We start from the raw sequence: 26,394 nt of genomic DNA, 5'->3' as shown, positions 1-26,394 counted from the left end.
TTCTGTTAGAGCTTTGCCACACACCAGGGTGGTGGGGCCCTGGCACTGCTGCCCAGAGGAGTGTGGGTGCCCCATCCCTGGAGGTGCTCAGGGCCAGGCTGGATGGGGCCCTGGGAGCCTGAGCTGAGGGGGACAGCCAGCCCACAGCAGGGGGTGGGGCTGGGGGGGCTATAAGGTTCCTTCTGATCCAACCATTCTTTAATTATCTCAAAAACAAGAAGCCCAGAACCATGTCTTACATTAGAAGAATGCTCTGTTTTCAGTCAGACGACTGAAATATTGGGAAATACCCTTTCTATCTTCACTCCTTCTCCATGCTCACCATACATGCTGCTTTGCAGCCTTTCTTCCCATGCCCTTGCACTGCTTATGGCCTGTGTCAGTGCCCAGGACAGCCTGGCCCAGGGCTGAGCCAGCCCTGCCTGGCATCACCACTGCAGCTGGGGAGGGATGAAGGCAGCCTCGTGGTTACTGCAGCCTGGCACAGTTCTGCAGACTGTGACCTAAGTGGACCCAGAACAGATCATCAGTAGGTAATTAGAGTCCATACTTAATGGATAAACACAAGGATGAATTAAAAATAAGGAGACAGCCCTCATTTTGGTATTTTCCCACTTTGAAGTGTTCTGCTTTGCACCTCTAATCTCCCTATAATATCACTTGTAATGTAAAACAATAGCTGAAAGATGACCTACATTTCGAAGTGAGGTGAGAGGAGTGCTGGAGGAGGAGCTGCCCGGGGCACGCAGGCAGGCTGATGCTAGCACATCACCCCTGCACAGGCACAGCATTCAGGCTCTTGTGCCCTGAGACTGCACACACCAAACCAAGGATGCAATGCCTGCAGCAGTGCACCTCCTTCAAACGTTGTGGGCAGCAGGGCACTGCCACAGCTGAATGGCACTGAATGGGATGCGACTGGATTACTGCTGCTGAAAATGCATGTGCAATGCCTGGATGCTGCTGAAACACTGCTTCCGTGGGGTGTTTGCAGCCTGTGCTCGTACCTTGATCTTGAATTCCAGCTTCTTCTGGATGCTGATCATCTGCTCTGTTCGGCTCATCTTCCTGACGCCTTCGTTGCACGCTTTCACCACCTGGCAAAAAGAGAACAGAAAGGTTTGCCTTCAGTGGCCTAAGCAGCTAAGTGATGACAAGCACAGAAAGGCCTGACCCTGTGGGGGAAGAGCTTTGCTATGACAAGAACTGACCAAGGCAGGCTCTTTCATCAGCAATCTATTCACATGGGAAAGGAAAGGGAAAAACAAAGCAACCAAACCTGAAAAAGCAACACCTAGAAGATGCTGCAGCTGGAAGCTGAGTTGTTAGATGGCCACAGACAAGACAACATTAAGCAGCACTCCTGGCTGCAGCAAAGGGAACAGTTCATTTACCAGATCCTGACACACCATGCGTTTCCTCCCCGTCCCCAGTGCCTGAACATGAGGGTGCACACACACTATGATCTTCAAGAGAACAAATCCTCATTTCAAAGGTGGAAGTGCTGTGGTTCTGCCACACAGCACCAGGTGCCCAAGTTATGGGATGTCTCTGGGAGAGATGTTCATGACAGTCCACCTGCGTTCCGGGTGCAAACTTTTAATGGGAAAAAAAAGCCCCAGACACAGCATGCAGGCACTGCCCTGTTACAGGAACTGTAACCTAGATGCCATTGCCTGTTTCATAAGGAACTGCTCTCTTGAGAACTGGTTAGGTAGAAAAATTATGTTGGAGAACACGCTTCACTTTGTGCACTGCTTCTTTTACTGCAAATCCACCAGAACATAAGCAACTGAAACCAGGATCTGCTTCTCCCTATCCAGTAAGATAAGTATGGAGAAAACTAGGCATCAGATGGCCGCTGTTGCAATCCCTGCACCTAGCTAGGTGCACAGCATCTAAACTTAAACACCTACGGACAAATAACTATGGGAAGAGAGTTACGAAATTGATGATGAGTGACAGATGAATACAAAAGGAGCACTCTTCCACCAGCAACCCACAGTAACAGCCCTCCTCCAGCTTTGGACCAGTGGACAACAACTGGCTGCCAGAAGCAAGGAGAGACTCTGGAAATACAAAGTACTCCAAACTAATTGGCATCGTTAAGGTCTCTGTTCTTATCCTCAGTGAACTGCAGAGTGTATGCCTCCTAGGCTACTTTAGAGCAAGTCCAATAGCCTACTTTATTTTAATATCTCAGTCATAAGCTGCAGCCATATCCTCAGGTGGATGTTTTAATGCAATTTCCAGCTTCAAATACTTAAAATGAACTGCAGGATTCAAAAGATAGCTCCAAGCTTCTAAAGGCTGAGAAGGGAAGGGAAAGAGGGAAGGGAAGGGAAGGGAAGGGAAGGGAAGGGAAGGGAAGGGAAGGGAAGGGAAGGGAAGGGAAGGGAAGGGAAGGGAAGGGAAGGGAAGGGAAGGGAAGGGAAGGGAAGGGAAGGGAAGGGAAGGGAAGGGAAGGGAAGGGAAGGGAAGGGAAGGGAAGGGAAGGGAAGGGAAGGGAAGGGAAGGGAAGGGAAGGGAAGGGAAGGGAAGGGAAGGGAAGGGAAGGGAAGGGAAGGGAAGGGAAGGGAAGGGAAGGGAAAGGAAGGGAAAGGAAGGGAAAGGAAGGGAAAGGAAGGGAAAGGAAGGGAAAGGAAGGGAAAGGAAGGGAAGGGAAGGGAAGGGAAGGAAGGGGATTCTAGCACCTTGGTCCCTGCAGTGCCCTGCTCCAGCCACACCACTGTCTGCAACTCCAGACCTCAAAAACAATAAATCCAAAGGTGAGATCAAGGTTAAAAAATACTCTTGAAACACAGTGCCAGGATTCAAAGGCACAACTTCATGAGTGAATGCAGCCTGTATGTCTTTTCTGAGGGGAAACTAACAACAGTTTAATGTTAATGGCCTTCAGATAGGCTCATTCAAACTTACTGTTTCCAGCTCCTTATGTGCGTCCAGGGCAGTGGTTTCCCTCTCAGATTTCTCTTCCACTTTCTTCAAAATATTCTGCAGAGGAGCAAAAGCTGTGTTAACTCTGATCCCAGTTTGACAGCACAGAAAGGTCTTTGCTATCCTTGGAGTTATTTCTGGCCATCAGGATAATTGCAGGGAGGATGACAGAGTACAGCCACTCTCATCTCTTCATTCCTGTTTTTCGTTAAAGCCTGTTCCCATCCGGATACTACTGAACACCTAAAAAGTGATGCTGGCAGACTCCTGTTTTATAAAAGTGAAATAGCTAGACCTGCTGCTAACAGACAGTGCTATTGGCAAGCCAAGAGGTATAGGACTTCTTGGAACAGAGTTGTTTCCTCATAACCAGACACATGTCCTCCAATGCAGTGTTTAGAGGAGCTAGCAAAACACAGGGGAGGGTAGCTCTAGGGCTGATGATGGCTGTATCTCATCTGCAACTGCTGAACAGAATGCCAAGAGTGATCCAGATGACCTCTGGGCGACACAGAAGAACACAACTCTACCTGCACCAGTAGCTTGAGCCGAGTGATCCTTTGAAATGGCAGAATCAGGAAGGAAGAAAAGGACAGGCCTCTGCACATGGGATCCAGCTCCAGCTGTGTGATCAGCTCCCGGAAAGCTGGCTTGTCCTGGCTGAGGGGGACAGAGACAGCATGAGTGCTACCCTGCCTGCAACTCTGCTGAGTGAGTGGGGACCGAGGAGCACCTAGCCCCACAGACAGCATCTGCCCAGCTTCTGAGAGCAGAAAAGAAGGAAAGAGGAAACTGAATGCTTCTAGGTGTATTTTGGTTTAAATCCGGAGCTATTTATAGCATTGAGGAATGGAAAAAAATACAGACTTCTAATGTAGAAGCCACGGTAGTGCGTTCACATGTGTAGCACATCTAGCTCAGCAGCATACGCTGTGCTGCGTGCGTAGGTGTGTGTGAATGGGGTGTGTGTCCAAGTGGATGAGTCAGAGGAATAATTATATATCTTTACACAGTTGGAGCTTGGTGACAAGGTGGAATTCACAGTCATACGAACAAGGCAAGCCACAAAACTTGGCTACTTCTGGCTGCTTAGCAGGAGGATGGAAATCATTATCTGGCCTAAGAGCACACGCCATCCCCAGACCTTTCCTGAAGGTGTTCACTGTAGGCAAGTCCAAGCAATGTCAAAAGCCGCTCCCAAAGCCAACACCTCCTGGCAATTCTAGGACCTAGTCCAAGGAGGGGACACACAGCTGGAGCCACGGCCAGCAAAATCAGCATGGATGCAAAGACATCGCTAACTGTGCAAAAGCTATCTTCACTCCGTGTCACTCACAGCACTGTCAGCAGCTGCTGTAAGGGCTCCTCTGTGCTGCAGCACGAGCTTGAGTTGCCAGAGCCACAACGGAACGGACCTGAGTGTGTTTTGGAGCAAAGTGGGAGCAACTGTGAAACACCTCAGGCTTCACGTTCAGCAAAGTGCTGTAAAACGTTTTCCCTTTGCTTTGTGTTCTCCCTCAGACAAAAAATATAACAAAATAAAAGCTTGCCTCTAAACTCCTCCGCCCCACGGGTCCTTTTCAAGCTCACATAATCCAGACTATGGCTCTTCCAGTTCCGAGTGTTCAGCTAATGACTCTGGACACAGAGTTTATATTGCTCACCTCTGACTCAAGGAAACCCTGCAGCACCCTTCTTTTGGGAAGAACAGTTGGCCAAGCTCAGCAGAGGCTGCTTAGAGCACATTGGTTTTTTGGTGGTTTTTTTTGCCTCAAAAGCTGGAGAGCAGAGAAAGGAAAGGATTATGGCTCATTACACTCCCCCGAAACAACTGCTGCTACGGGGAGGAAACGCAGAGCAGCATGTGCAGCCGGCTGTCCTGAAGGAATCCAGGACGTTGTAACTGCAGAAAGATTAATTCTCCTGCTCAAAGACAAGCTTGTAGGGCAGACTTTGTTTTGAGACGATAGAAGAGAATTCCACCCGGACCAGAAGACTTTACTGAACTTGAAAAATACTGCAAAAATATGTTGGATTATATCCTCAGGCCTAGATAACGCCTGTATTTATAACACCAGAATGTGATGAAAATGGCTTTTTTTTTTTCCCAAGAAAATTCTGTTCTTCTGAAAGAAGTTCTCTCAAGTGTGGGAAGGTTCAGCCTCGTTGAGAAGCTTAGGAAAAGCAGTGGCTGTTCTTGCTGTCAGGGAGCTGCATTGTAACCTCGGCCCTTCAATCTCTTGCCTCTACTTGCAGCTGAAGAATGTGTATGTTTCACAAGTGTGTGCTCCCACATCCATCATAACTATGTCACACAGCTGGGAACTGCTGGCTCTGAACTCACATGTCACTTGCCTCCTCTATCACCCCACCCTTACTCTTACTCTAAAGCCTTTTAATTGCACCAGTGAAGTGGGAAATCCTGTTTCTGTAGCATTTAGCACTATCCACATTAGGAATATCCAACAGCTCAATCTACAGCCTACGCCATTTTAATACAGCATCAAGCATGGGAACTCACAGAAGCTGCTTGTAAGTTCTCTCCTGGTAGGTCTGGTTAGAGACGTAGGTGATGTACACAGAGAAGTGATCAACTGTATGCTGGTAGACAATATCACACACATCCGAGATCACAATGTTCTCCTCAACCCGTCGCTCCAGGTCCAGCAGGAAGCTAGGTAAGAAAACCAGCACTCGTATTAATTACGACTGCATGTCCAACATAATTCCCAGCTTCTGCCCCCGGGGCTGAAAGCAGTGAATGTGTCATTAAGCTTTTGGAAAGGGCTGGGTAGCAGACTGCTCGCAGTCAGCTCCTGCACACAAGTTCAGTTAACGAGATGCCATTCAGCTCGCCAGAAATCCAGCAGCAGTTGTCTTACCGCTCACTAACAGCCTTGACATCCAGGACATTGGAGAAGAGGATGTGCGCCTCGGATTGGTGTAAGATCTTTTTCAGACGCTCGTTCTCCATGAAATGAGACACCAGCAGATTCAGACTCTTGCAGTACGAGGCTTCAGAAGTAACCAGTTCAAACATTGCCTGGGGGGGAACCCAAAAAAAGGACATCAGCAGGTCTGTTCTGCTGTTCATGCTCACAGAGAAGCACCTCCTAGGCTCTCCCCACCTCTCTGGCCTCACTCAGTCTGTCCCAAGGCTGCCTCAGTCACTGTGTCCCTGTGCCCCTTGTCACCATGCAGCACATCCCTCTCCCCTTCGGGGAGCTCCCTTAGGCAGCCCCCATACACCCTCCAGTAACAGCACTGATTGTAGCTCTGCTTGCTGGGGCTTGTGCTATGCAGCAAGGTTTCCTTGCATCATCAGCACTCTTGTTTCAGTAAAACCACGGTGTGGGGGTTGGCACACAGCAATCTCAGCATGCCATGTGCACTCCTTGGGGCAGAGCTAATACAAAAATACAGCTGTGGTGCTCCAGGCCAATGCACGCTGCCTGAACCGAAGGATATCCAGCTGCTGCTGCCCAAGGGATGCTCCCTGGTCAAGCCTGGCTGCACCATTTCTGACCCAGGCACAGGAGCTCCTAACGATTACTGTAAGCTATAAACAATCTCTGAATTTCAGCACTTGCTTGCCTTCCTCAGGCCAGGGATGTAGTCAGGGGAAGCAGAAGGAGAAATGGATGGTTTGATTCAGAGATAAATCTCAAGTTAATGAGCCGAGGATGTAAAGCCTTCTGCCTATAGCAGGTGCCACAGGGACAGTCCACTGCTACCACACAGAGCTCATTTACTCCCCAGGCCGTGTGCAGCAGAAGATAAAGCAAACGATTATCGACACAAACATTGAATCCATTTCTTTAAATAAGACTAATTTGAGATTCTCGCGAGGGCTTTGATGCAGCAGAAAATCATTAGCTCCTTCAGACATCTCTTGATGAAGGTGCATCCAGGGGCTGGGCCACACTACCATTATGGAAAGGTTAACCTGTTTGTAGCAAAGTCTTCCTTCCTTCCCCTTACAGCTGCTTTGCCAATGCAGTCCCTCCTCTGCTGTGTGCTGGGGAGGGGGAGTGGGCCCTCAGCCCCACCAGCTCTGGGGCTGCATGAGCAATGCAGAGCCAAGCAAGTCCAAGGGAATAGTGAGTACATACAGTATTTTTTTTTTCTGTATGTATGGAAAATATCTTCTAAATTAGCAGGGAGTGTGTCCTGTGAACTGATTTTGGTTGGCTTTTTATTATTTTTTTCTTATTACTTATTTTTAAAGAAATGATTTGAAACTTTCTGTTGATCAGATTTTGGTCTTTTCCTGGAGCTGCTGGCTATCCATCACAGAAGGATATAAGGTACAGAGACCTGGATAACACTTCTGACACTGCTGCTGTGCAAGACCTGCAAGGATAGGAGGAGCTAAGAGCTATCTATCAGCTGAATTGGCATTTCCATTCTTTGTGGAGTTAGCAGCCTAGATAATAATCCCAGTGAGCAGAAAGTCCAACAAAGCCCTAAGCAGGTGGCCCCATCCTGCACCAGGGAAGGAGGCTGTGCCTGTACAGCTCCAGAAGGAGCAAATGGTGCAGGTAGAAATGAGTGCACTTGGTCGGTGCGTGTAGAGCAGCTGGTGTTTAAGGAATACAAAGATGTTTCAGTTTCTTCAAGAACAGATTCCCAATGACACAAATGGATGATTGGGTAAGTCTCCTAAATATAAAGAAGAAACAGGTGAAGACAACAAAGAATAGGACAGGATCTTAGAATCACAGAGTGGCTTCTGCTGGAAAGAGCCTTATAGCCCCCCCAGTCCTACCCCTGCTGTGGGCTGGCTTCCCTCCCAGCTCAGGTTGTCCAGGGCCCCATCCAGCTTGGCCATGAGCACCCCCAGGGATGGAGCACCCACACTTCTCTGGGCAGCAGTGGCAGGGCCTTGCCACCCTCTTTTGGGTGGCACCACCCAACCTTTTCCAAAAGAGAGAAGAATTTCCTTCCAACATCTAATCTAAATCTCCCCTCTTTCAGTTTAAAGCCATTCCCCCTCATCCTATCACTATCCGCCTGTAAAAAAAGTCAGTCTCTCTCCTGTTTCTAAGCTCCCTTTAAGCACTGGAAGGCCAGAATGAGGTCTTCACAGAGTCTTCTGTTCCCCATACTGGATGCATCGGGATTGCCATGTCCTTTGAAATATCCCAAGGGCCAGGATCAAGGTGTGCCACTCTACTGAAGTCTTTCAGCCCACTGACAACACGTGTGATTTCTAAGCCTCTTTTCTGACCTGCAGATACAAAAGACCCCACTCTGTAAGACCCACTCTGTATGATTGGAAAGGTCCATTTGTGTGTGTCTGCTGCCCAGCATGGTGCAAGTGTGAGACCTGCACTGGCACAAGCAGAATACACCAAAGAAACACTGAAACCCATAGTGAAAGTATCAGTGCAGGTTCTGATTTAGAGTAGACTCCAGGGAAGTAAAGATTATCTCCACTGATCAAGACAAGCATCTGGACGTGTTTGCTACAGCACGTGCCAGGCACAGGTCTCCCAGGTTTTACTCTGGAGACCCAGCTGCTCCCCTGCAGATCCAAAGATGCTGACTCTAAACAGCCCGGACTGCTATTTCTCATTGGAACAAACTCCTAAACTGTGGTATTACAAATTGATCTCTGCAACTGAACTCTGCTACCTTGGAGCCCTCGCTAGATAAAACAGCACAAACTTTTGGCTGCAGAGTTGCAGAAATAATGAGAGAAAATTTGAACTAGATGTCAACGGATGTAATGCTATCCTCTAGAGTCTGAACCTTGGAAACAAGACCAAAACTGTTCCATTAGTCCTCCGGGTCATTAACTTCATGAAATCAACTAGTCATGCAAAAGCTGTACTAATAGTTTTCATTGCTTCTATTTTGGCACAGAGGATCAAAAAGGAAACAGGAAGCCTAAGAAAGAAGGAAATATGGAAGACAAAAAAGAAGAAAAAATTAAAAGTCACCGAAGACAAGAGTAAGTCATGCTGCAAGCTAAATCCCTACTGCAACGATATGGTGTTATTTGTTGCATAGATTGAAAATAGCTGCTCCCAATAGCTCTGATCTTCTTGTAAACCACTAGTTAACACAGGGGGATTCTGATCTAGCTCATGAGGGATTATGTTTCAAGCTGATGCCATCATATCGGCTGCGACCAGCTCTCAAACCTGGCTGTCCTCACAGAGCCAGCGTTGCCTCCACCTGCTAGATGAGCAGCAAGGCTCTTTGGAAGAGGGTAGCTCTGTTCTATGGCAAATTTAGATGTCTGAAACCTAAGGTTTGCTCAAAGAAGGAAAGGAATGGAAAGAAAATCTTTTCTGGACATTTTCTGGAAATGAAATGCAAGAGAAAGACTGCCTCCCTGTCCAATGTGCTTCTCCATGGAGAGGGCACCTTATGCTGCACACTGAAGGTTCAAATCCTTCTATTGCTTAACAAAGATTTTCACAGCACTTGCTCTCTGATCTAAATCCACTCTGTGTCATGCAGGTGCAGATTAGTCTGGCTACCAGACCCTTTGTCTAACACCAAAATGAGCAGAATCCCCATTAAAAAAAACCCAAAAACATTTATCGAAGCTCATCTCAGCACAAATGATTCAGTTCATGGATGGAAAATATCATACTAATATTTTGTTGTTGCTGTTTTTTACTCTGTAAATTGTTTGGGCCAATCCCACCCAGCTCAGCCTTCTACAGCCCAAAGGATGAGCCCAGTGTAGGAAAGTCAACATGGACAAAACAAATAACCGATACAGTAAGTCAAACAGGAACACACTGAAAGGTAGAGATCGGACCTGGGATGGAGGAGTATATCAGAGACACTCCACAAAACAAGCAGTACCAATATGTAATCTAAGGTTCGTGCTAAAAGAGGTCCCACATATTAAATCATGCTTCTGCCCTTCACTACCTCTTCCAAGCTTTTGGGGCATAATATTCGGTAACCTCCACTGTATGTAACACAAGGAGCATGTTCTCTCTTCAGCTATTTCTTCCTTCTGCTACAAACGTGTTGCCCATCATTTTCTGCACGCTGACTCCATGTCAGAACCCAAGCAGTGCTTTGGGCTTGTCCCACTTTTTTGCACCACTCCATCTTCTATATAGTTAAAAGAAGGTCCTCAGTGATTCATGTTTTGCTGTGTTTGATGCTCAACAGATGTCTGGATAATTAAAGCTACCCTATGAATGATTTAATCATTTATCATAATTATTCTAGTAGCACACAGTTTTTGTATTTCCCTGACCCCTGCAGTCTGTAATTTCTTCTTTGTTTTTTCCTCTGTTCTTCTTTTTGTGCATTTTCGCCCACATTTTTGTGACACTTCCAGTTGTTTTTTTACCTCTCGTTACCCTGACACTGCCTTCAGATGAAAACGCCGATGTGGCCGATGCCATCACTGCCTGACTTCTGTTTGAGTTCCCAGAGTTAATGGGCTGTACTGCCATTTTTCCTCCTGAAACTGCTGGGGGGTGGGAGGTGGTTTTTCTCCCCTGAAACTTCATTTTCTGGGTCATTTGTTCCAATGGGGACAATGACAAAGAGCCTTTCATGAGAACTTCCAAACATCCACTGCTCCTCCAGTCCAGGTTCTAGTTTTGATGCTTGAAAGACAAATGCCTTGCTTTTTACCTGGTGTTGTGTTGTTTTATTTTATCTTGTTATTATCTCATATTGTGAATTCAAGGCTGAATTCACTATAATATCTTTAATTGTCTCAGTGATTTCTCCCTCACTCCTTGTTTTCCGTGCTTGACTTTCTCCAAAAAGCAAATTCTCTGCTCTGTCTATTCAGGGTTCAGCCAATTTCACAGCTTTCTGGCTTGCAGCACTTTTATAATCTCTTACTGTGCTAATCCAGAACAAACAGGAAGAAAATCTCAGCTCTGATGAAGTAACACGAGGGGAAAGCACAGCACCTCTTTGAGGCAGCACTGTCCCATCTCCATCTGCTTTACTTCTGTTGTTATTTAAAGAGAGAGATGAAAATGTAATGCTGGGGTATGGCAGTGCAGGTATTTTTCCACACAACACCTACAGGTGATGAACGGAACTCCAAAGCAATGGCTTTGAAATTCTGAAATCCAAGATGCAAACCTTTAAGCTGATGTTCGTCTGTAAATGACTGTTTAGAAGCAGAAAGAAGAGCTTGTAGTTTTTCAGACACCAGATCATGTATTTAACACTGGCAGTCAGAAAAACCATGTTTTCCCAGGTAAACAGAAAAAATGAGATATGGAAATATCCATGGAAAAACAACAAACCACTTCAGCCATACCCCTATCACACTGCCAGTCTGCTCTGTCAGCCTGAAATACCCTGTTGAAGCACTGAGGGTGTAACTAACAGCCCTGCACATCGTACCTTTCAGATTCAAGGGCTGAGCCTTCCCAAGTGCAACAGGGAAGCCACAGCTTTGGCCAGGACCAGGGTGGGACTGTGTGTACACAAGTGATTCATAATTCTTGACTGGGCAAATCCCAGTAAGCTCAGGGAGAACTGCTCACACCCTGGGATGTTCTTCAGCATTTTGGGTTTGATCACACGAGCCAGGGCAAACACACACAAAGCTGGGTGCTCTCCCCAGCAGAGATCCTGGCACAGCAGGGCTCAAGGGATCAAGCCTGCGAAGCTCTGTTGCTCGTATTACAACACAGAGCACACTGAACAAGTTTTGTTTATCTCTGCTGCTGGCTATGAATGCAGAGCAACGCATTAACAAAGAGCACTTATGCTCCCCACGCTATCCAAAATAGCAACCAGTTGTAAACTGTTGTGTGACTGATGGTGTTGCAAACTGGGGCAGCTACTCTCACCCGCTCCTTGTTAGATGTAGCCCTACAAATTACTCCTGTATAACTCTCAAACCGTGATGTCAATGCAATGTATGGCTGAAATGCAAATATTCCTGCCAACATTTTTCACTGCTTTGCAAAAGACTCTGAGTAACGGCTTTCGAAAATAAGGAAGCTTATAAATCTCCATCTCTTCCCTTCCCAGTAATGCCATCACATTTAAAACAGATTGCAGTTAACTCTTGAATTCTTCTAAGATTTCTGGTGGATTAATGTGCACCAGAAACCCAAAGCTCTATGGCAAGAACCTCTTTGCTAGCTCTCCCTTCCCTGAAAAAAGGCTCCTAGCATGATCAGAAAAAGCAGAGGTTCTCTTTTGCTGAATAAATATCCATTTAAAACAACAGTGAAAAAGGACAATGTCCTGCAATTTCAAAAAACGTGAGTGGTGCTAGCCAGTGTGACATAGGAAAACGCTTAGCAAAACAAGGCTTGTCTGTGACTGCTACAAAGTTCTTTGTTCTCACATCTCAATCATTTGATTTAATTCACTCCATCTCCTTTAGGCAGCAGCCCAGTTCAGAAACACTCCACTTTCCCCCAGTTTACCTCCTGCAGCTTGATCTCGTCTGGCTGGAGGATGCTGAGGATCCCGCTGCTCCGGATCTCTGGCAGGTCCTGCCATAAGTTGAACCTGGAGTTGGAGTTCCTCAGCAAATTGATTTGTGGTGCAGCCTTGCTCTCGGGTGTACTTGGAGGTTCTGTCTCAGGTGGGCTTTCCTCACTGGGTGAACTCTCCTCAGGGTCTGTCTGTGAATCCTGCAGCCGTCTGGTTTCTATCTCCTGGCGCGTAGATTTATCTCGATATTCCTGATACAAGAGCCCTAGGAGGCAATACAACAGGTCTGAGAGGTTACTGCTCAACAAAAGAACTGCAGGGCTGTCATGCACTCGTTCATCTCAGCAGGGATGAGGGATATCCCTTCGGCACTGAGATAAGAAGTCATGCAGGGTGTTCCTACTTCAACCAGCAGTGCAAACCCCATGTGGAAGCCGTGCCTAGATCTGAAAGGTTGCTAACCATCTTCTATCACAAACCGTGGGCTAACAGTCAGAAGAACTCATGGCCAAGTGGGAGGCGTGAAAGAAGAGTGCTTTGTTATTTGCCAAGCTTAAAATGTTTCTTTAAGACCCTGATATTCTCTGCAGTATTCTTATGCTACAAGCCAGGAGGCTGGGAGGAAAGGATTGCCATGCTGGCTCTCTGGGGGTATATAGACAAGCTGTGTGGATTGAAAGGAGGGGGTGTGTCTGGAAAAATAACAATGCATACACTAAAACTTCTTCAAAGGATCAATTTGATGGCTATTTGATGGCTTTCCCTAAGGAGAAAACAGTAAACTGTTGTTAAAGCACTGGGACTGTCACCAGCTCGTTTTGGTATTGACTTGGTGGTTAGCGATGGACATGTTGCTCAATTTCTTTCTGTTTTCCTTCTCACTTTCTATGATGATTGAAGATATTAAGGTAAGGCTTTTAGTTACCTGAATGCCACGGTGCTAAAAAAAGGTGATGAATTCACAACACCTTGCTGCACACCGATCACACACGGTGCCTTCCTGGCAATTACTAGTTTCAGCATCAGGTGAAATTGCCCAGAATTTGCCCCAGCTCCCCATTTCAGCACTTAAAAAGGTGAGAATCCCAGAATTCCTTGGCTGCCTATAGAAGATCCTGTCTCTCTTCTAAGACTTCCTCACGTCCATATCTCTAAGCCACCTGTAGGACTCAGAATATTAACTGCTTGAATATGAAGTACAATTTAGAGGCTATGAGAAGGCAGGAGAACACGAGCCTGAATCACAATCCTCACTTATTCAAGGACTTGCACGCTTTATATCATCTCTCCTGGTTTATACTTGAATCTTAGAAGTGTAAGATAAATGAATAAAGACTAAAATCCTTGAAGTATATATAAAAAAAAAAAACAGCAAAGACTGCATAATTTATTGAGTGAATCGTTAGGGATAAAAATCCATCTGGTCACATGGACTCATGATACTGGATCTCAAAAGCAGATTCCATGCGTTGAGAGACAACTGGGTCAGGAGTTTGTCTAGGGAGGGCAGAAACATTGCTGTTACTGCCTGATACATCTCTGGAGCAGTTTTCCCAAGGCTCTGTTCCAGTCGCTGTTACCACTGCTCCAGAAATATGCTGGGGAAAAGTGCAGGCACAAGGAGAGCAGTACTGCAGTGTGCGAGCGTATCCTGGTAGCTGTTCTCCCTGGAAAGATGTTCAACGCCAGATTAAAATAGCAGTAAGGGTAACTGTGCCTAGGAAACCATACAGTCTTCTCTTAGCATCCTACACAGTAACCAGAGAGAGGAGACTTCTGCTAAGTTTTGCATCCTGCTGCTACTTATGTAATTTCTCTCTGCGTCAAGTAGGCTTATATGGCTTTCCTAAGCATTTCTGCCTGTTAATCAGCCCCAGTGAGGGTGCTGAGCATGTGGAGGGGTGGAAAGGCTCCTTGAGGGATAGAGAGCCTGCTGAATCAGAGCTGTGTTTGTCCATGCTGCTCTGTGAGCTCCCGTGCAGTGGGGCATCGGGTGCTTGCTGCCACCCCACCAGAGCAGGACATAGGAGATAACACCCTGAAGTGATACGTCCAATGCTTGTCAAGGGAAAACATGCTTAGAAAATGGAGCATAATCTATTTTACTCTTACTGCAGATAATTATACCTGATCGTACAACCATGTTGTGCTGGTGGCTCTGCACTGCAAGTTCAAGACAATTAGGGATATTTTGTATTTGCCTAAGGGTGATTCAGTCTGCTTTGCACAGGGCTGGAGAGCAGTCCTTTAAAAAAAAAAGATCATTGTGACTATTTGTTTCACTTGCTTGTAAGGAAATAAAACCCAGATGATGAATCCTGACCTTGTTTCCAGGTCCCCTTTCTGAGCCACCAGGCAGACAGGACCCATGGAGCCTTCAGCTGCAGGCAGTGTAGCTATGGACACTGGAAGATCTGACTGACTACAGGCATCTACCACCAGAACTCATTTGGAAACACCACCAAGGTAGCACATTTTAAGCACAAACAGCAATACTGGGAAGAAACAAAAAGGCAGTAGCAGGAGAAAGACAAAACACAGGCAGATGTTTAAGTAGGAAATGGGTAGGAAGAAACAAAGAGGGCAGTGCTGACAAGGGTGTAAGATTTCTTTGCAGTCTTGGTGTAAAAGGTACATCCATGCATGGGCAAGGAGGCTACCTGTGGTTGAGGAAAGGCTCAGCTGGTATCACCTGCAACGTTTTCAGGGGAAAGCCATGCAAAAGCCTGCTCCCAGGGAATGCTCATGGCACAGGGCCATCTACCGAGGTGGTGTAACAGACACGAGGGGACAGAGGTTTGACATGCTGAGAGGAAAGCAACAAATGTGGGGATTGTCTGAATAGGCAGACAGAAGCTGTGAGCAGCCACACAGAGAAGGCACGGAATGTCAGAGACCTGTAAGAGCTCCATCCATTGCTTAATGTCCCAAATGGCACTGGCTGAAGGGAAAGCACGTGGTCAGAGCTCAGGTGTGGTGCTGCCTGCTGACTTTAGTGGTTAAGGCTGTTCTTCACAAGGGGCATTTACATCGTTTGTATGTATGCCATTAGATTTTCCCACTGTGTTCATTCTATCTCATTCCTATGTCAGTTTCCCTTCCCAGCTCCCTCAAACACAGGGAAGGGAATTGAAATGCTAGTTTCTAATTGTGGAAAACGCTCGCCTTAGAGAGTTTGCAATGCTCTTAAACTAAACGTTATTGCACTGAAAGCTATGTAAAATCTCAGGGGGTCCTGAGACATTTTCTGAAATTCTCTGCTCCAGTTTCAGGTGAAAAGTCCATTAGTGCCTCAAAGGCAGGAGGGAGGAAAGGCAGCAGGAAATGACCTGTCTGCTGGGGATTAGTGCAGCACCTCTGGCTGTCAGACCCTGTTTCCTTCCATCAAGGTGCAACGTGCAGTTAAACGCAGTGCTATCACACAGCATCCTCTGATTGGTGCCACATAAAAATATACCTGAATTGAGCAACGAGGTTGCTCTGAAGTCCTGGGGGTGTCAGTATTTTTATCAAGCCTCTCAGCACCACGGTCCCTTATAATGAAGATACAACGGCAAATCTGCCTTGGGAGATTAGTACCTGCACAGCCACAAGACAGTAACAGATCTGGCAACGCGCAGGCAAACTGTTCACCGCTTTCCTCAGCCAGCTCAGCGCTCCGTCTGATCGCCCTACAGGTTCCAGTGTCTTTCACTGTCACTTCCAGAAATCAAACCGAGCCATCCTCTCCTCCGCAGCCTCCCACATAACCCCGCAGGGCAGAGATGGCCAAGGCAGCGCTGCCGCCCCAGCCCGCCAACAGTGCACGGCCGCTCGCTGAGAAACGCGGTCTTACGCCTTTCCGAGCGTGCAAAACCGCAGCGGGAAGTTCGCCGCTGCCCTAACGATCAGCCGCTTCGGGATTAATCAAAGCGATCCTACTGAGGGATGGAGCGAAAGCGGCGGAGCAACAGCGTCCCGTCACCTGCGGGGCGGCGCGGCACACAGCGCCCAAGGGCGCTGCTGAGGGCACAGCTCCGTTCCTAACGCCGACGGCGGAGGTTTCCCGGCGCGGACAGGGCCCGACGCCGTCCCGCCACTCGGCTCGGACGGCTCGAACCGGGCAGGGCGGCGTGCGGGCGGGCCGGCCGCTTACCGATGTGCTCGATGAGGTTCCTCCACGAGTCGGCCGTCATGGGGTGGGCGGGCGGAGGCGCTTCGGCGGCGGTGGGGCTGTCCTCGGCGGTCGCGGGGGGACTCCTGCGGGACGCGAGGGAACCTCAGGCGGGGCGGCGGCGTGGGGCGGCCCCTCCGCCCCGAGTGCGGACCCCCCCCCCGCCCCGCTCCGCCCTCCACGTCCGTCCCCCCCATGCTCACCTGCCGGGCTGTCCCGCGGAGCCGTCCTGGTCGAGGGCGCAGGCGGCGCTGAGAGCCGCGGCCAGCAGCTCCATGGCCGGCGGCGGCAGGCGGCTGCTGAGCAGCTCCGGCGGTAGCGGCGGCGGCGGTGCGGGGCTGGGGGAGCCCGGGAGGTTGCCACGGTAACGGGGGTAGGAAGGCAGCAGCCTGCGTGGGAAGGAGAGGGGAGCTGCGGCCGCCCCCGGGGCGCCCCCGCAGCCCCCGCAGCCCTCGGAGCCTCTCCTCGGACCCCCTCGGCTGTCCCCGGGGTCTGTACCTCCGAATCCCTTCCCGCCTCCCTCAGAGTTCTCCCCCCCCACCACCCCCAGCTTTCCGGGGGATGCGCTCTCCAAAATCGGCTCAGAGCCCCTCGGGGTCCCCGCAGATCCGTCCCTGCCGGCTCCTAACAGCCCCTTCCGAGCACCGTCGCGGCCGCTCTTCGCGTTCTGAACCCCCCCCCCCTCCTTCACCCCCGCAGGGACCCTCAGAGCCCCCGCGGCCCCTCCCAGCCTCCCCCCCCTCGGAGCCCCCACACGACCCTCAGAGCCCCCCACGAAGAACCTCCGAGAGCCTCCCAAATCCCTCCAAAGTCCCCACAGACCCCTCTCGTTCTCCCCTTCCTCCCCCCGCAGCCCCGGCCGTGCCGTACCCCCAGGCTCCCTCCACCCTTCGCCCGCAGAGACCTCCTCGCCCTCCCGCCCCCCCGGCTCCGCTCCAACGCAGGTCCCTCCTCCACCGGGAAGCTGACTGCCTCCTCCCCAAGGGCCCCCCCCCCCAAAAGCTGTCCCTGCCCCGGGGGCTCTGCCGGCACCCCTATCTCCATCCCCTGCTCTCCCGCAGAGAGGCACCCTCCTCAGACGCAGGGATGCCCCCTCTCCATCCCTTCGCTCCCAGCGAGCAGCCTCCCCCGCAGCACCCACGTACCCCAGCCCACTCCATGCCCACCCGGTGCCCACCCCTCGCAGCCCTGCCTGCCGCTGACCTCTCACCTCCCTGAAGCCCTCTGTGCCTATGTGCGGCCGGCGCCGGCTCGGAGGGAGGACAAAGAGTGGGAGAGGGGAGCTTTCCTGAACCGCTTCCAGATCTGGAGCGGATGGTGCATTTCTTCTCTGGGAGTGACACCCCGATATGGAGGGATGTAACGTGGAGGCTCAGCCTAAGCCCTGCTGCCAAGCTGCCTCCCTGCTCTGCCTCTTGCCCTGCTTGTTTCCTCCGTCCGGCTTCACATCCCCCCGGTCATTCCCCCCATCTTAGCGTCGCTATTTCCGTAAGGATATATTTTCTCATTTAGGCAGTATCTCAGTAACGAGCTCTATCTCTCCGCTCAGGTAATTGTTTCTCCGCCTCGGGGATAAATCCTCTCAAGCTCTGAAGCTGCACCCTGGATCGCTCTCAGTGCTCGCGGACAGCTTGAGCGCAGCTCTGCCCTCCACCTTAGTAACCCCCCACCAAAAACGTCATCTGCACCACACTGCAACGGAGTCAACCGTCAGAGAGCGCTCAGCTATGCCCTGTGCGCTCACTTTCTCCCCTTTGCATATATAGCCACGCTTTATTCTCTAAGCAATAGTTTTATGCAACGGCATAAAATCACTGTGCCGGGCTGTATATGAGAAATGGTTTCCTTTTTATCGTTTTTATATTGTGTTTGTTAAGTGATGTATGCAGCCAGCACGTGACTGTACATTCAGGAAAACTCCCTCTGCTTGTGTGAACTAGGTCTGGTGTGCTGGAAGCACTCCGTCCTTAGGTCCTTAAGGAGGAAGATGTGCCTGTGGGGGGAGCCGGGGCTCAGATAGCACTGTCAGCCCAGTCCTGGGCTGGGAGGTCAGAAGGACCACACAACTGATGGGAAAAATCCGGGTCTTGCCAGAGAGTGCCTGAAGCTCTGGCTAATGATTGGTGTTTCGGGAGCTTGCTGCCAGGGAACATCGTCAGGGTTTTTGGGAAGTGGGTAGCATGCTAAAAGCTTCTTTCTTAGTCAAAGCTAGGCAGGACATTAACTGTGCTGATCCCCTTTGTCATCCCGAATTTTGGAAACATAGGGATGCTATTTAACAGATTGTGCCCCCTCACTCGGCTTTGCTCTCTAGGGTTAAATCCATTGCAATTTGGAAAGAAAAAGTGTCTGGGTCACGGCATGAAAAACATTAAAAAATAGAAAGTGCCTTCTATGGATCCCTTCTAAGGATCCCTTCTAAGGATCCCGCCTGTCTTTTTCCTTCAGATTTTCCAAAATAATTTCAATTTTGGTCTAAGATGAAAACCTGGAAAACGTCGCTGAAAGTAATAGCGATAATAAGAACGCTCTGAGGAGGTGAGAGCACAGCCTGGGGGGAAATGCCCCTCGTGGCCATGAGAAGCCACAGCTTCCCTTCTTCCATCAGAAATCTATTCTGCCGTGCAGCAGCAACTAATCACCTCCTTTCCTTTCCTCTAGGACTTCTCTTTCGTAATTGCAGCTTGGGATTTCTAAAGCCTTGCTCTTTCTTTATACCACAGTCTCACAACTTCGTGTTGATGTACAGAGACCCTCCATAGACAGAGGAATACTTGTTCTCCCAAGTGAGGTGACAGAGTGCTCCCAGCACTCTGGGACTGGAGTTAAATAATAATAATAAGATTAGCGAGAAGTGGATATTTTTGTCCTGCGAAATAACTGAGATTCTCTAAAGCTTTCCAAATTTGTCGTGAAACATGCAGGAAGGCAAACAAGTGATTGAGTGCAGCCCATGGGAGTCCAAGGGAGAGCCGTTCCTTCACAGGCTGCAGCCTGCCCTGGGTGGGCCCGGCTCTGCTCCTGGAGCTGCTTCCTTCTTCAGGAGAATCCCTTTTTCACCATTAATCATGGACTAAGTCTGCTAAGCACAACAGCTCCTGCTCAGTTCCTCTTTTTCCCTCTCCTCTCCCACAGTCCTCGCTGCAATTTAGGCTGATGTGCCTGCCCAATTGCACTCTGCACTTGACTCCCCCAGGCAGACTGCTGCCTTCCCCTTTGAGCCTGAGCTTGTGATTGTCTCATCTCTTGGTGAGCTGACGTGGGCACCTAAACGAGTAGAAAAACATACGATTATTTGAGTGTGTGTGTGTGTGTTTGACTGCTGAACCGTCTCACCACAGTGTCAGCTGTGCCAGCACAACAGAGGTGGCAGATACAGGTGTGGATGGCAGGACCAAGGCACAGCATCTTCCACTGCCATGGAACTGCAGGCTCAGGCAAAAGTACCCTCTCCACCTGATCTTGGCCATCCAGGTAGGAGTTTGGAAGAGTTTTTTTTTTCTTTCTCACTCTATCAACAATGAATTTAATCTGTGACCTAAAAAGCTTTCCCTCAGACCATCAATACTTGTAATATCTCACGACCATTTTGATTTTCTGATCCAAATCCCTGTGCCACCTACTAAGATTCCCTGAGTCGTTGTAGGGAAGGGAGGAAGAATCTGAGCACTAGAACAACACAAATTAAAGCAAGTAGGTAAAAACCCCACCCTCAGCATCACAAGAGTGCTGCTGTGTGTGCTCTGCTGTTGTTGGTGACAATCATACTGCAGTACCACGACAGAATACAGCCCAGTTTTCTCTCAGGAATTCTTATGTTCCCAAAGCACATGGGTACTGGAAATTATCCTCATCCTCCAATTAAGTTTTCTTAAGTTTGTCTGAATTCAAAAGCAATCCTTAGAATAAAGCTATGTAAAGAGTTGGTTTTCAGATGACATCAGGATGCAGGATTTTGTTTTTGTTGTCTCACAGCAGTTTTTTAGAAATCAAGTATCATCTTTCCGAAACTGAAAATGAGAAGATGCGACCCAGCATATCTTATTCATGAAAAATTCCCCAAACCCTTTAGGCAGTGGGAGTTTCACACCAAGAAAGGCCACAAAATGAAGGAAGAAGCACTGTTTTAATCTTAGCTAACCAAATTTGCGGAGAAGTGTGAAGTTATTAATAGATTCGAATAACATTATACCTAATTGTGTGTTTTCATATGTAGGTTTGTTCAGGTTCTTTCTGCTCATGTGTTGTTTTTTAGTAGTATTTTTGACAACAAATTGCAAAAGCACAGTTTTTAATCCTGTTTTTTCTTTTTTTTTTTTTACAGAGAGATAAGTGGAACTCCTCATCCCTAATATTTTTAGATTATAAAGGCCAAGGGCACATCTGTTCTCCTGAGTCTCCTTAAGCTTTCACCAAAATACCTTAATTAAATCTGTTGGGGCTGGCAGTCTTACTGACAACTAAAAATGTTCACAACTTCCTATGATGAGATTTTTACCTGCTTATAACCTTTTGATGCTCAGAATCACTAGGACTTCTTACTTCCTGATGGCCTGCCATGGACTGCTGCTACTTTCTCTTAAAAAAAAAAAAAGGACTCAACTGCTTTTAGGTTAAGAAAGATATTATGGGATGCCTATTAAAATAAAACAGAAATCTTGGGTTTTTTAATCCTCTGAGAAGCTTTGGCTTGAAACACGGGTTGAAATTAGGGCTTTTCAGAGCTTCATCTTTGTCTGTCCTGTGAAAAATCCATGAAGATTATAGGCTGTTTTGCACTCTATCCAATACACACAAACTCAAGACTTGGATTTTAGCATGTAAATTTCCCTGAGCTGCTGTAAGAACACGAGAACATGTTCCCTGTCCAGGGCTGAGAAAAACACTTCTGATACTTCAGCTGTAGAAATGGCCTGGTATGGTTCAAGGCACTGCAAATCAAGGCTGCTTCTTCTCTACCCTCAGTGACCCTTGTGCTGAGTGTGAGGGGAATAACACATCTGAGAAACATCAGGCTGAGGAGATCAGGTGGAGAATCAAAAGTTAGGGTTGATAGAAAAGGAGTGAAGCAACAGAGTTGTTTGAGGACCTGAGGACCAGGGTTTGACCAGATGAAGCAGATTGCATTGGGAGAGCTGCAGGGCAGAGCCTGAATGTTGCTGCATAATGAAAAACTGATTGGGCTGAAAGACCTGAAGAGCAGAGCCTGGGTGGAATAGGTGGGCATACTGGGTTTAGTTCTCCATTGGCTGCAGGCTGGAAGCATACTTAAGTAGGATTGTAAATGTTATGGAGTACTACGGTCCTGTGAAATCTGAGAATCAGATACTAATAACATTTAACATCTAAAATGGCTATTTTTTGGAGATAAATGTTTGTTTTTAAATTTTCTATCCCAACCCACCCCCTCTCCTGCAAATGCTGTTGCTCACAGGCTTCTTAAGGTTGCGATTGTATGGAAAGAAGGATATGAACAGTATTTCTCTCTTTGTTTGTTCAACATGTAAAGAGGTGACTGTAGGAAATTCATTTCATAATTAGGAGGAAACTCGAGTACGACCTCTTGCAATGCAGGTTTCAGCCTCTCTAGGGGCTTTTCCCTCTTTTCTGGTTAAATCAGGCTATTAAAGCAGTGCCCTCTGCTGCCCAGGACAAACAGTGCTGTGCTGTGGGAAGCTAACCCACATTTACACTTCAGAGCCTGACACTGTTTTACGTAAATAGTTGTTTCTTTCTGATATCCATTTCTAAGTGTATATCCCTTTAGATTCCCTCTCTCTGCTGAAGGTGGCTGTGTTTGCTGTTGTAGTGCTCCTTTTCTGTTAGCTCAGATAAATGTAATCCACTATTTTAGATGATTTTTTTTTTCTTTTCTTTCTTTTTCTCTGCATTGGAGGTTTCATAAAAGAAAACTGATTTCTCTGAACTGTTAAATCAATGACCTTGCAGTGAGCTTTGTGACATGAGATTTCACATTGAGTTTCTTCTCCATTGTTTCTAGTGGCCCACAATGAATATGTATCATTTCTGGCATCTGACTCAGTGGGAAACGGTAGGTCAATAACATGCTCGTGCTGATAAAACATCTGTATTGTATTAGAAATGAAGAGAAGTCAACATCCTATTAGCTGATAATATAGGGTAGATACTGATTGGTGCATCTCATTTCTGGGGTTTGAAATGACTAATTTTCTGCTCTCTGTGGGAGCTGCTTTCAGCTGAGGCTGACAGTTATGGATGGACTCCCTGGGTGGGTGTTTTTCAGTGGTGGTTTTCTGTGATCTCAACCTGCACAATTGCTGCCACTGTGAAGCTGGAAGGACTGATGGCAGTATGAAAGGGAGGCTTTCTTGCGAGCTTAGTTCCTTCCAGGTCTTTGGCTGTGGTTACGCTGACGAACAGAAGTTGCTCTAGAAGTTCAGCACTGAGATGTGCAAGGAAGTTAACCTGATGGTAGGGAAAGGGATCATCATGAGAGAGGTTTGGAGACTTGTACAGCGTGGAAGACGGGGAGGGAGCCACAGGATGCTGTGGAGAGCTCCAGAAGGCTTTGGGGGAGCTGGAGGTCACAGGGAGAAAGGTAATAAGGAAAGAATAATTTGACAATAGTTAGGTATAGAAGGGCTCTACATAAGTGCCTTATGGAGGGTGTAGGGTTGATTTGGGATGACGACTCAAACCATTGGTGGGTTTGAAGGAGTCTGCAGTGCTAAAATAGTCTCTAACCATTGGTGGGTTTGAAGGAGTCTGCAGTGCTACTTCTTATTCAGTGTTAAAATCCAAATCCCTCCTGAGTTCATTTTAGTTAAATGTTCATTTTCCTGAAACATTTACTACGTTTCCCTGCTGTGGCAACTCCCTGCCCTAAATTCTGTAGCAGGGATATATGTGAAGTGACATCCCTACCTGCAAACACATCCGTGTTGGCATCTTCATGCAAGGAGAAGGGACTGAGCCTGCCCAGCCCTAGCATTTATACAGTGCAGTCAGGACACTAGTGAGTGTGAAGAGATGCAGCACTGATGTCCCACCTGCCCTCAGGACCATGGTGATTCACTCCTGAGAAACTTATGTTCTGGTTAGAAGTACTCCTACTCTCCTTTCTGCAGAACTATCTTCTGCTTTCAGAACTCTTTGCTGAGAGGTACTAGGTTGTTTTCGTTGGTTTTTTTCTTTCAGGGAGAGGCTAAATGCATTTCTTGAGATCCCTGACAAAATTTTGGATGTCTTCTCTGCACAATGGCCTGTTTTCTCCTGTAGAAGGAGTAGGATAGTGATTATTGCAAATAATGGCAATGCCCTTAGGTTCCTGCAGATTTTTCACAGTGCAAATTTCTGCTGGTTCTCTTACAAATTACAGCTGATCTTTTAGAGAAAGGAGGAGGAGGACATGAGCTCAGTTTGAGCCAGAACTGTGGTCTCATTCTCTGTCAAATTTCTTAGCTCGCTTTCAATGCAATGCCACTCAGCAGCACTGACTGCCTGCTTTTAGCAGACACATGACTTAGAACTTGCACTGACCTGTCAAGCACTGTGCACAGCAGCACCTTTGATAAAGACTGACTCCCAGCACAGACTCATTGTTTCCAGCTCCAGGGAGAATCAGACTGTGCATGTTTCAGAGCTGCCTAAGTGGTGGTGTCACGATGTCAGAGACTGACAGTGATGATTATGCCACAAGCAGAGGAAGACAGATGACTATGACATCTCAGCAGACTGTGACTGTCTAGTTTCTTATGCTCAGTTTAATGCCAAAGGGCAATCAATTTCAGCCAGGGCAATTAATTTATTTAAATCCAACTTGACAGTTTGGCTAAATTTTTTCACTGGCGTCTTCTTGATTAGGAAATGTACACTAAGCACTGTGCCAAAACAATTTGGCTCAGTAATTAAGACCCCTCTGTGCAGTATAATGCATGTGCTTTAGAGGGCAAGTGTTAGTGCTGTCAACTGGATCTTCTATAGCACAGGTAGGGACCACTTCGTGGTTATACACACATAATGAAGAGCCAGAGAGTGATTTGGGGAGAATACCTCAGTTGTGTGTTAGAAAATGGAAGCCTTGGTAGCTGCTCACCACTCTGCCTAGCTGCAGTGGCAAAAGAGCAAGGGATGCAGTTTAACCTTTTGTCAGCCCCTTGAAATATAACACCTCTGAGATGCTGCAGGTGAGATTTCCATTCCGTTTGCAAATCTTGCTTGATTGGTCAGTTGTGTTTGGACCTGCTTGCAGTTCACCTTTGGCATGGAGCCATCATGCTCCCCTGGCTCTGCTCTATACTGATGATGGAATCAGGGCCTTTTGCTTTTCCCTTTTTCTTGAGGGATTTTGACCAGAAAAGACTCCTACTGGCTATTGATTCTTGAAAGTAAATGGCAAATACAAAACCAAAATGCCTCAGGAAACATTTTTGTAGCTATTTCTTCAAAGACAAAAACCTGTTTTCTGTATGAGGTTGTATACCAACGTTCAGGAGAGCCCTCTGGGAACGCTGAGAATGGGATCACCCTTGTACTGGGAAGTTCTATCAGGCAATGCCTGCAGGGTCTCCTTATTCTCTCACTAAGCTTCTTAAGATAGCATCCCCTCTTTGCTTATGCATTCTCCTTTTTTCAGTTTTCCCCACCATCTTCTTGTCACTCCCCCTCTGCTCCTTCACTTTTTTCTCCAACTTCATGCCAATAAGAACCTTTACACCACAGCTTCAGTACTACACGATATATAACAACAAAACCCAAAACAGCACTACAAGCCAAGGTGAGAAGGCAGGGGCTGGTAGCTGCAGCTCAGTCCAACTGGTCTTCAAAAGCCATCATCTTTGTTCTGACACCACTCTGTATCTCCAGTGGAAGTGCAATGAATACCCTGAGCGTGCACTCCTTACCTTTGGATCAATAGTTCTTCTAAAGTTGCCTCATTAGAGTCTACTGGAGCTGGTGATCCCTTATGAGACAAAACGTTCAGGGGCTCTTTGACAGGCTCATTGTTCTTGAGTGAACCTGTGACATAAGGAAAAGCCAAGAGGGTGTTAAAATAGTTGCTTTCTTAAGGGTCATCTTCACTTATACTGTAGATAGTGATTTTCTTGTACCAAAGGCAATAGGAAGACCCACAGACACAAAGCTACATTTTAGCTTGGCTTTCCAAGCCAGACTTAAACGTCATCATCATGTAGCGCATGGTTGCACAACCTTTGGTGCAAGAAAAGGTGAAGGTAGATGTACTATATCAGTTCTTACATTTCCAAGTGGCTCTCTGACCAGCATTTTCAGTGCAATTCTTTAAGGGAAAAAGGTTTAGCTGTGTGTGCCAGTTCTTGCTCATATTTGTTTCTCGAGTCAGGGCTTCATTGCTGCTCTGCTTTCAGGCACACAGTAGATGCTCAGTTTACTGGATAAATCAAGGCTAGATTTGGGTGAGACAGGAGCTTTACTTTTAATTGCTTCTCTACTTTTCCTCAGATGAACCTCCATTCCTTTCACAGGGAGCCAAAGTTGTGTTAAGTCCATGGCTTATTACTTCAGTACTTGGCAGGAGGCGATGCATCTCACTTTTCAAATGAAACCTCCTGTTGTTTGAGGCCTGCTGATAAATGGCGTTGTTGTTTTTTTGGTTTTTTTTTTAGAAATATTTTGGTCTAAGTCATAATTCTGTTTGCATTTCAAACTGGTGACAGCATAGTCAGGTCAACACTTACTGAAGCTGGTTTCTGCCACACCCTTTTAATCAGTGCTATGGATTTTCAGATGGAAAGAGTGAAATCCAGACTCCTTAGCTGCCTCAAACAATGCTAGAGGCTTACAAAATGTAGCTTCAGTTTTCTCTTTGCCTTTTGAATACTTAAAGCATTTCAGCCTCCTGTCAGAGGAGACTGCTTAAAAAAACACAAACTCATTTTCCATTT

General features: G+C 47.4%; 1 protein-coding gene across 4 annotated transcripts in view; it reads right to left on the bottom strand.

The window, feature by feature from the left end:
* NGEF (neuronal guanine nucleotide exchange factor) overlaps nt 1–26,394 on the bottom strand; it is a 43,230-nt gene that overhangs the window by 4,452 nt on the left and 12,384 nt on the right. For 2 of the 4 annotated variants that reach the window (XM_065748580.1, XM_065748581.1), the window contains 9 exons: nt 25,375–25,489; nt 16,693–16,878; nt 16,472–16,575; nt 12,327–12,601; nt 5,820–5,980; nt 5,459–5,611; nt 3,468–3,597; nt 2,920–2,994; nt 1,008–1,097 (listed from right to left, as the gene is read on the bottom strand). In XM_065748580.1, the coding sequence (XP_065604652.1) occupies nt 1,008–1,097; nt 2,920–2,994; nt 3,468–3,597; nt 5,459–5,611; nt 5,820–5,980; nt 12,327–12,601; nt 16,472–16,575; nt 16,693–16,878; nt 25,375–25,489 (1,289 nt within the window). Of the gene's footprint in view, nt 1–1,007; nt 1,098–2,919; nt 2,995–3,467; nt 3,598–5,458; nt 5,612–5,819; nt 5,981–12,326; nt 12,602–16,471; nt 16,576–16,692; nt 16,879–17,359; nt 17,397–17,699; nt 18,206–25,374; nt 25,490–26,394 lie in introns of those variants that run through there. The other 2 variants (XM_065748582.1, XM_065748583.1) reach the window with 2 other exon arrangements.

Source organism: Cyrtonyx montezumae, unplaced genomic scaffold (genome assembly GCF_038088225.1).
Source record: "Cyrtonyx montezumae isolate F1298 unplaced genomic scaffold, pur_monq_1.0 scaffold_5, whole genome shotgun sequence".
In the NCBI taxonomy this organism is placed as follows: Eukaryota; Metazoa; Chordata; class Aves; order Galliformes; family Odontophoridae; genus Cyrtonyx; species Cyrtonyx montezumae.
The sequence above is the reverse complement of the archived record's forward strand: the minus strand, read 5'-3'. Positions and strand labels throughout refer to the sequence as shown.